The sequence below is a fragment of the Neopelma chrysocephalum genome, unplaced genomic scaffold (assembly GCF_003984885.1).
Source record: "Neopelma chrysocephalum unplaced genomic scaffold, ASM398488v2 Primary Assembly neopelma1_176, whole genome shotgun sequence".
In the NCBI taxonomy this organism is placed as follows: domain Eukaryota; kingdom Metazoa; phylum Chordata; class Aves; order Passeriformes; family Pipridae; genus Neopelma; species Neopelma chrysocephalum.
In genome coordinates, this window is record NW_020897838.1 from 165,387 (window position 1) to 175,949 (window position 10,563).

General features: G+C 39.7%; 1 protein-coding gene across 3 annotated transcripts in view; it reads right to left on the minus strand.

The window, feature by feature from the left end:
* Positions 1-516: 516 nt before the first annotated feature.
* Positions 517-10,563, minus strand: part of DYNC1LI2 (dynein cytoplasmic 1 light intermediate chain 2) — a 26,788-nt gene continuing 16,741 nt past the window's right edge. For all 3 annotated transcript variants that reach the window (XM_027701962.1, XM_027701960.1, XM_027701961.1), the window contains 4 exons: positions 10,309-10,350; positions 9,757-9,874; positions 8,698-8,814; positions 517-3,501 (listed from right to left, as the gene is read on the minus strand). In XM_027701962.1, the coding sequence (XP_027557763.1) occupies positions 3,395-3,501; positions 8,698-8,814; positions 9,757-9,874; positions 10,309-10,350 (384 nt within the window). In that variant the 3' untranslated portion in view covers positions 517-3,394. The remainder of the gene's footprint in view (positions 3,502-8,697; positions 8,815-9,756; positions 9,875-10,308; positions 10,351-10,563) is intronic.

Here is a 10,563-nt window from a genome sequence, read left to right on the forward strand (position 1 = left end):
AAGCTCTTTCTGAGAGAACACCCAGCTTGGCTACTGGCAGAGAAAAGGCATTTTCAACACTCAAGCAATTAACTCCTCAAACTTCTCATGACCTGGACTTTAATCCTGCAAATTTAGGACCAGTGCTCTGTTTGGGAACAGCATTCTACACAATATGTTAGAAGGTTACCTTTGAAGCTCGTAAAATATCCAACTGTTTCCCCATTGCCATGAAATCCATTACTTGGCATCCAAAGCAGTTGTGCTGGCAGAGCTGTGGGGTGTGAGCTGTCAGGACACATCTCTGCTTCCCTGACATGGGACACACCCCCTGAACTCCAGGGGTTTCCCTGGAGTGACTCCTGCCCTGGCCAGGGCTGGCACAAAAGCCCTGCAGAGGAAGAGAGGCACAACTGCACAAGCCAACTTACTGCTCCTGTTCTCAGGGCTCCCACTTTCTGCTCCACATATCCATATTCTGCTCCCACAGAAACAGCTCCAGAAGGGGGATCTTAAAAACAACACCAAAGCAGAGCATAAAGCAGTCTGGATTCATGTTTATTGAAGCCAGTAATTAAAGACGTCCTCGTTTTGCCAGCACTAGAAAGCAAAGTTCCACATGACTGCACCTGGTTAAAGCCATACAACTGGACTAAGGTTTGTTCATACATTTGCAGTCCTAATTGTAAGTTGGAAAAAAAACCCCAATAAACTTAGTATACAGGACAGTGAACTTTCATTTACAGCATGTATATTGTTAAGTTCACGATGTACAGAGCAGTCACTTCCAACGTAGTTAAATTAAATAAAATACGAAATTCTGTTCAGTTTAAACAGGTTTTTTTTTTAAATGCCAATAAAAAAAAGTGCAAACTTAAAATCAAGCAGCATAACCACAGCATTTTTATGGAGGGCCAATCTTTAAACTTTTCTATTTGCTTCAAGTTGAATGCTTTCATCTTTTGTTTTCGTAGTTTAAACATGAACAGTAGATGCAGTCACTATAATGCATATAAATATAGGCATATAATAGTTTAAACAGTCTACCATACAAGTGTATCTGCAAATAAAATGAAGTTTCACTTGAAAATGTAAAGGCTGTTTGCATTTGGCCTTTGGTTCCAATGCTTGAAGATACCAGAATAACAACTGTGCAGCTCACCAAAGCCCACAGACCTTGGCAACCACAGGATGCTACATTACTTACAACTCTCTTCAATAAACTAGGAGCATTCACTTGCAATTAGAAACTGGAAATCTGGTTCTCTTTTGTCTTTCTGCAAAGCTGGTAAGTTATACATCAACAGTTTTGATCCATTTTAGGATACTTAACACTTTTATAGATCTGGAAAGTACTTCAATTTTAAGTTTTAGCCATATTGCTAGAAAAGTGCTTATCAGGTTAGATGACAAAAAAGGCAGCTTCAGACTGAAGTTTTCAAACTCTATCCCATTCCAATCACACACTTTTTCCATTTTCCTGTCGGATTTGTGATGGTTTGGTCTCCAATCTCAGCTCTCAGTGTCAGGAGGACAGTGTGTGATCACTTCTGGTGTGGTAACTTGCAACTGGCACCTGTTACACCAGCAAGTACATCCACATCCCCAGCCCCAGCCTTGGTCTAACTGTGATCTAGACAGCTGTGTAACTTCAGGTCATACCGTTTATTACAAAAGTAAAAAAAAGGAAAAAAAAAAGAAAAATATAGTATTTTCAACAAAAAAAACTGGCACAAGTAACATACTCATGTTAATGTTTGTAAGAGGCAAGTAAATACTCTTAGCTTCCTAGGTGTTTAGACAGACTTACATGAACAGCCTCTTGATGTCACACAGGATTTGAGGTTAACACCCAGCACTGTGTTAGTGGTCAGTCTAGTTCTGTATATTTAAGTAACAATATATATTAGGGAAGTTATATCCAGACATTGGATTTAGTACAACAAGTTCATATCAATAAAAAGTAAACTCTGTATAAATCAAATTGTGGTTTTTCCCTTCAGCATTAAGAGCACAGCATATGCTTGGTATCTCTAATTTCTGGTAGTGTGTCCATGTAAAACAAGCATACTGTGTATAAAATCAAAGTGCCATTTCAGTAACCAGAGCAGTTTGTTTGCTTTGACAGAATGATGGTTTGTGTGACCATGGACAGACCTCTGTTACAGCAACAGGGACACCCCCAGCCCATCTTTCCAAATGAAATGCTACATGAAAGAAAACACAAACCCACTTCTTCAGCCCGTCCATCCCTACACATTCATCCTTTCCAGGTCACCTTCACGATTGGAGTTGGCTGCACCTGCAGCACACGTGGTTGGAACTAGGGCCTTGAAAGTTTTTTTTAAAAACCTCCAGAGGTGTAAGGCAGGAATCAAATTTAGCTTGGTAGCTAAGATTTAGTTACAAAAAAAAAAGTAAGAAAAAAAACGACTGAGAGTGTTCTGTAGCACATTTCATTATGGGAAAATGATCCGTCACCCACCATTCTTCATAGGCTTGCCTCTTGGCATAAAAAAAGGCAGAAGCTATCAGAAAACAGGATTTAAAATTAAATACAAACTGCCAAACTACTGTTTTAAAAATAAAACCAAACAGTGACTGTTTGTACTACAGTGCACAATAAGTTCAAGCACCTTCTAAAGACACATCACACACTGTGCCAGGCACTTGGATCTAAACAAGTTTAGTTTCTCCCTTTGTTAGCTACACCAGAAAGGGCATCCACACTCTTAAGACTTCTTTAAAAACTAAAACAAGATTTATAACAAGAATAAATTCCCATGGTTCTTAGTGTTTGGCCTGGAATTCTCCAATGTAAAGTAGTCTTTTAAAAACAGTGACTGTTTACCCCGTGTGAACCACAGGATTTAACGACATTGCTCCTCTCCAGTCAATCCAACATTCTGGTTTCTCGCTGTCCCAAATCCTTTGCCCCTCATAGGGTCCATCCCCTACCTAGGCTTCTTTCACCTAATTAATGCTGTTGCACCACCACCCCCACCACTCCAAGAATACAATGCATTTGCAAACATACAAGTAGCCAATTCCAGTAACTCTGAAAGAAGGTTTCATTGCTCTTCCTTGCCTCGTGTGCAGTCAGTAGTACTTTAAAAAGAACTCTCCGTTTTGCTTCTCTGTGTTCTTCACAACAGGAAATGCAGCTGCACCTGCTTTACCTCCAAACCAAAAGAATTGCCCTATATAAACTCTAAATGGTTATCTTATACAGAGGGATTTTATATGCAAACTTCCTGAATGTGCACTTTTGACTGGGACAAGGCAATGATGGAGTAAGCTCATTTCCCCTGCCCCAAGAAAACTGATAGCATCTGCCATAGCAGAAAATTCCTGGTCTTATCAGATCACTATACATAGTTATTTGGTCATTTACAGATGCATTTGTGACGTGCTATCAAGCTTCATTCTCTGCTGGAGGAGAGTTTGTTGTTACCATGGGGTCTGGCTTCCGAGTGATCCTGTCCAGCTCCTCCTGAGCATTTGCCAAAACTGTCTTTTGTCCTAAAAAGAAAATGGTTAAAGCAGTCAAATTTCAGTTAAATGTTTTAACCAATACGTAAAGTTTTCGTAAAAATCACTTTTATATGACAAGATATTACTTATTTCTCGTTATTTTGGCACCTCCCCAAGATGTGGCACAATACAGGGTGTTGCCTGTGTAAAGAATGATAAATACTAAGGTTTAATTCACTTTAAAAAGAGATGAAATGCTGAATTCTACAGCAGCATAAAAGCACAGAAATACCTGTGATGTTTTATAGCAAATAACATTTTAAAAATAATCATATTTAGGATTTTCCATAAAACCCAACCATACACAATTCTATTATTAGCACTGACAGCAAGGACTTTATTTAAACCCAAGTTTTACCCATAAGGTATGTGGGACACCTGCTACAAAAAAATCACCTTTGGTTGCACTTGTACTTGCTGCACTTTAATTATTAAACAACCAACAGGAAGAACTCTGCTATCTGCAGACAACATTTCCCTTAAAAAAGGGGACATGAATTGCATATTCATGTAGTATCTCCAAGCAGTCATTTCAAAGGACTTCTTCGATTGGAAACAGACCCTCTGAAGCATTTCATGGAAAGGCATATCTTACATTTTTATATTGGACTCCAAACTTTTGAACAATTCCCTAACTGAACCATCAGCTTCCTTCTATCATTCTAAAAATTATAAACCCACAGACAAATTCACCACTGAAATTGGAACAATACATCCTAATGTGTGGAGCATACATGCATTTAAGATTAAAAAGCTATATTTTTAGACAAAAAGTAGATTATATAACCATGTACAGCTTCCTTACATAGCCAAAGAATTTAACAAGCATCTGTTTTCCAGCTCAAATGTGTGTGAAATATTAGGTGGATTTTTTCCAGGGTACATGCTGAAAACATTAAGAAGGTAAGATTTGACTGTTAGAGATTTAAGTGTTTTTTTCCAAAGTACAAAGACATAACCAAGTTAAAAGGGTACCTTTCTTCACTATGAAGGTTTTAGACTTAAGCACTACTCATAAGCCATAGCACTCTTAACAGCACCTATTCAAAGCAGGAGTATTTCAGCAGACTTTAAGAATTAACAGAACTTAAAATACAAAACACTTTCACGGAGACTAATGGTACCTTGGAGTTAAAAAATCCTAAACCCTAATTCTTGCTTAAACAAAAGTAGATCTAAAAAATTGGAGGGTTTTTTTTATGCTGGATGAACTGGATCCTGAAGCCTCCCAAAATCCCCCCCCAAGCAGCTGTGTCCTGAAATCCCTCAGCCTGGGCAGGAAGAGCATTCCAAGCTGTTCAGGGAGATGTGGGATAACCTCACCCACCCCTTTACTACCACTGCAGGGGAGCACCTTTCCCAGAGAAGGAACACAAGGAGCTGTTCCCAAGCCAATAAAAATCCCCCTCAGTTCTGGATCAGTGATAGGGGCTTCCAGGTTCCCCATAGATCTGTCAGGGATGGTGAAGGCCTTGGGCAGTCAGATGTGTCCTGCACAGTTCCAGGTTTCCCTTGCTGGGTCAGAGTGAGAGCAGCGAAGCCCAGTTCTTCACAGGAATGCAGGGGGAAGGCAACCTTGGAATTGGCAAGAATCTTCTTGTGAATATAAATGAAACCTTATTAAGTCTAGAAGACAAAGTGAAGCAAAATAATCCACCACAGAAACGACCAGCTGAAGTTCTTTGAAATATCACGGTCTAGACATCAAAGAGAGACAGCCCAGAAATATAAAGGCAAACAAGACGCTTGAGGAATCAGACAGCATGAAAAATGGACGTGACACTGCAGCATCTGCCCAGATGAGAGAGTTCTCTCAGGTGAGGATTAACAGAGCAGAGACCAATCCATCATTAGGCTGACCAGGATGCTGAGATCCACAATGTCTCTCTCATCCTGTGACATTTCACCCTCAGGATATTCATAGCTACGAGAGAAACAGATGGTCTCTTTAAAGCTAAATATTTTTGTCATCAACTTTCTGAAAACCTAGGGCTCTTTAAACAGTTCAGACATTTAAAATGCCTACAAAGACAATTCTAGCGCATTTACTCACACAGAGGGTGCTGCTGTAAATAAGGCTTTCTCCAAGATATTTTCCTCAGCTCCTCCACAGGAGAACAAGTGATGACCAGCTACCTCATAAACCCAACAGGATCCCAACAGCAGGAGCCCTTACCTCCTCAAGAAAGTTTAATCTCCCCCTGGTTGCACATCAGGTGTGAGCACAGCAGCTGGGAGGGAACAGGCCCATTGGGGAGCCAAAGCCTCTGTTCTGTTCCCAAAGTCAGGAATGAGCGTGAGCTGCCAGCTTGATGCAGCCAAGAAAAGCCAACTGAGACCTTGAGATCACTCAAAGTCCTTCCACCCAAGAAAGAGAACTGCTGCTCCAGTTATATCTCCAATGAGATGTTTCTGGAGTGCTGCATGCCATGTTCTAATCACTCATGTTCAAGGGAAGAGAAGCCAGTGATGGGAACTAAGGAAGAACAAACTAGTAAGGAGAACAGCTCAACCTCTAGCAGAAGACTAAGTTGGCTAATTTAGTCTAACAAACCCAAGACAGTTAAGACAGGATGTATGACTGCTGTCTCTAGATGTTTCAGGAGATAAATGACCTATTTAAATTAGAAGTTAATGCTGACATAAGGGAAAAAAAGTAAATAAAAAGGGCACACAAAGCCATTTGTTATCTTTAAAAACTCCTGGAAGGCACGTGATGTTCTAGAAGACTGAAAGAGGAAAGAGTAAAGCCCAAGACAGACTAGTTAGTTTTTACTCTAGTGATTTTTCTAGAAATTGCAATTAAGTTGTAAGTGCTTACAAACAGCACAACAATCAACATGGATCTATTACCAACAAGTTCTGTCAAGCCACCCAAGTTTTTTTCTATGACAGGTAACAGGTCCTGTGGAGAAGGGAGAAGTGGTTGATATCACATCTCACATACCCTTCATATAAATAAACTAGAAAAAAACCAGCCTTGGTATTTCAGAGAAATCATGTAATCTAACTCATAAAATTACCCATTAGTTATCCACAGTACTGGTCAATACTTTTATTATCAATCTACTCTGCCCAACTGTTGAAGATATCTGATATCAGGTAAGCAACCTGAAGGGACAACAAAGGATTTTGAAAGACGGGATTGGAGGAAAGAAGTTATTTATATAAATTATGAAAGTTGTGCATAATGATAGAGTGGCAAACAATGATTAAGCAAACATACAACCCTTTGAAACACTGAGGTAATTTGAGACAGACTGGAAAGGACTTTTGAGACAGACTGCCCAGGAGGCAGAAAATGTACTGAAGTGACTGAGTTGTTATAAAAAATCCTGATGAGTATGACTGAGATGACAAACCCCAGTGTCCCAGAGATGTCTGAACAGCAGCACAGTCTGCAGACACAGGAAGGGCCCCTGCTCAGGGCTGACAGAGCCCTGTCTGACACACCACCCTCATCCCTGAGCACCAAAACAAAAGGGCACCTGAGCACAGCCCAGGGAGAGCCACAAAAACACCTCCTGTACACAAGTCTGGTTCTGCAGCCCACACAAAAGTCACAGGCAAAGGGGAACAGTTCTCAAATGCTGCAAAGACAAAGGGGTCACACTGATCTCCAGCTCCACTCAAAAGGGACAAACAGTACTGGGATTAAGAAACATTGACTGTACAAGAGGAAAAAAAAAGCTATTAAGTACTGGAATAAGCTTCCTGGAGACATGACATCACAGCTTTTATTTCACAGTTTGTTTGCTTTTTAATCACTAGCCAGGCACTCCCCAACATCTGATTTTGCTTCAGATAAAGAACATGGATGAAATAATATAAAACATTTCTAATTCTATTTCTATGAAGCCAGTTAATTTGACATTGTGGTCAGTAGCAACACAAGGCTGCCTTTGAAGAAGCAGGGGACACCTTTCAGTGTTTAACTGAAGAGGGCACTCTGGATTAGGAAAGAATTAGTAAAGTATTTTTATAACACAGATACAATAATATTATGTAAATAATATATAATACAAAAAATTATTGTTATATTTAAATTTATTTATTATAGTAAAGACAATTTCAGAATTCATCATGCTAAAACAAAACACACAACTCAGCCCCACCTGACTGGCTCTAAGTCAAATTCTAGCCATCTTTGAGCTTTCAGAGCATGGAATGTCATATACAACCCTTCCCAATTAAAAAAAAAATAATAAAAATCAATCTGTATTTCCCCTCTGCAGGAATAGTTTCAGTTCCAATACCCAAGCCCAGCTGCTCTGGGTCTCTGACTGACACACCCTCAGTGTGGCTGGCATAAAATATTTTTCATTTCCAGTTCAGAATGTCTGGGCCTTACACTTCCCTCCCAGCAGGAGGAACTGTGGGCTTGGCATCACCATTACAGTTTCCATGATTTCCCCAGCCTGGGGTCTATCAATAATTCAGTACTGAAAGAACTCTGGAAGGAAAGCTCCTGAACACTCCCTGTGATGGCAACACCACTATTGAAAAGAAGCCGTTAATAATCAAAGTAGGACATTTCTAATTTCACGTGAAACAACCATGTATTTTACACCACTGAGGTCTGTAGAGGTACCAAGTGTTCTGACAGGTTTCTTTTATATTCCTCTAAACTGGTGCAATGACTTATCCCCACATCTCTCATCCAGTGCAGTCCCAGGCATGTGCACAGACTGAATGCACCTGATCAGTGTTATCAGCTGTGTCACATCACAACAAATACTGAATCATTCATGAGAGAATAACTTCAAGTTCTCATAAGAATTCATTTCAACTTGAACTCTGGAGAGATTTCAATAGTTTCACTGCTAACTCCAGTCCAAATCCAACAAACTGCATCTCCTTCAAGCAACAGCAGAGTGCCAAGAAAGGCAGGAATTCTCTAGTTGAAAACAAAATTATCACTTTCTGAGTATGATCAAGACTCAAATGTTATTGATATCCCAGCAGTACAACTTCACTCAAAGGATCAAGTTACAACAGGCTCAGTAGAAGCCCTGGAGTTGTGATGTTGCAGTACTTCAGTTCTTTTTTAAGGACTGCACATTTTGGCACTGTCAAGGTCTGTCACTTGAGTGACCAGTGTAAAAGGTACACCCAGTTAGAACAATGTGGGCCAAATAAAATATTACAAATCTGCAAAACAAGCTGCAATAACAAGTCCAATACCTGATTTCTTGGCTGTGCTTTGCACTCCTCCAGCACCAGGACTTCCAGGAGAACCAGTCTTTTTGCTCAAGAGACTGTTAAAGAAACTAGCCAAGACACCTTCACTTGCAGCATTGTCTAAATAAAAACCAAATATATTTATATCACACAGAGCACTTAGAGCTGGTAAATGACAGCACTTATTTTTATATACATATATACAACTCTCTTATTAATCAAGGAAATAAACCTCAGATATGAGAGTCTGTCCTTGCTCAGTGTAAAGACACTGGTCCTTTGCATACTTTGGCCAAGTCAGAGATGACTGAAAACATGTTACTGCTTTTCTAGGGGGTGTCATCAAATTTTAATCTAAATATTTGTATGCTTTTGGGGTTTTCCCAAAATGGAGAAGCCGAGAACAAAAGTATTAAGAATGGCTGTGCAATTCAAACATTGACAAGCCCATTAACAAACTGCACAGATGTTCCAGAGCAGCCTTTCATGCCACAGGACTTTCCATAAATCAGAGCTTGGAAATCCAGCAATGACACAGGACCCAGAAGTGCATTTTACCCCTGCAAGGGAGGTATTGCACCACAAAACCAAAAATCAACACTGGCCCTGCCAATGGAGAGGAAAGAAACCCCTCAATAACACGGAGCTGCATCCCAGGGCTGAGGCAGGGGAAGGTGTCACTGCCAAGGGACTTCATCTGCCACAGAAAACAACCTTCTGGAGAGGGTTTGGAGGAACAGCTTTCACTGTGGATTCCAGGATAAGTGATATGAAGTATAAACTATTAATCCAACTGATGCATATTAAATGTACATGGGCAACTGAAGGAAATCACAATATATTTGCTCTCTGTCTGACTGCTTGGCAGGAACAGAACTCTAACTCAAGTCATATAAATGACAAGAGAAGAAAAAAAAATCAAACCTGAATTATGTCATAAATTCATTTCTGTTATTAACTAACTATACCATTAGTGAATAAATTCAGAAATCTTTCTACAGAATCAGATTCTTTTTTAAGGGAAGTAACACATGCTTAAAACAGTAAAATGCTTATTCATACTTTTAATATTTGGATCTGGTTTCTTAACTGATGTTATTGGTGAGGCACTGGGGACGTTGGCGGGACCAGCTCTGCCTTGAGTTCTTGGGGATCCTGCAGGGCCTCTTGCAGGAGATTCCTTAAAAAAAGTCCAAATCACACAAATTAGGGAACTTAAATGGATTAGTTATAGGAAGCAAATGTAACATTACATACAAATCACTTTTTCAACCTTTATATTAGCACTGCAGTGCTGCACACTGGAGAAAGAAAACAAACAGCCCAAACACCAGTCATTTTGGGGATGTGCCCCACTAAAAGAAAGGCTGAATCACTGTAGGAATATTTCAGGTCAATAATCATCAGATATTTCTACATTTCCACAGTGAATTAGAATGAAGCAATTTATAAGCAACATTTTAAACTACTGCCTTATTATTTGCTTTCTGCAGTTTGGGGAGATTATGTAGGTTACATTTAAATTTAAAAAATGAACCTCTACAGATTAGAATCATTCCCTTTTCCCTAGAAGGAAACTAAACACCTCCTACTCTTTTCCTTGGATCTACTTACTGATGCTCTTGTAGGCGTTGCTGGCTGTTTGGCAAGGAATGACTGCAAAAACAACACAATAAGAGTATTAAATACATTTCAGACAATAGAAAGGAATAAAATTGATTTTTTTGCCTGATATTCACAGGATTCCTCCTTGATATTTATATACTTCCCAGCTCTATCTCTAGAGGACTGAGCTACAATGAATAAATAAGCTTTGGTCCTTTGTCTTATACAGCCAGTCCAGAACACTGAGCCAGAATCAGACACCCC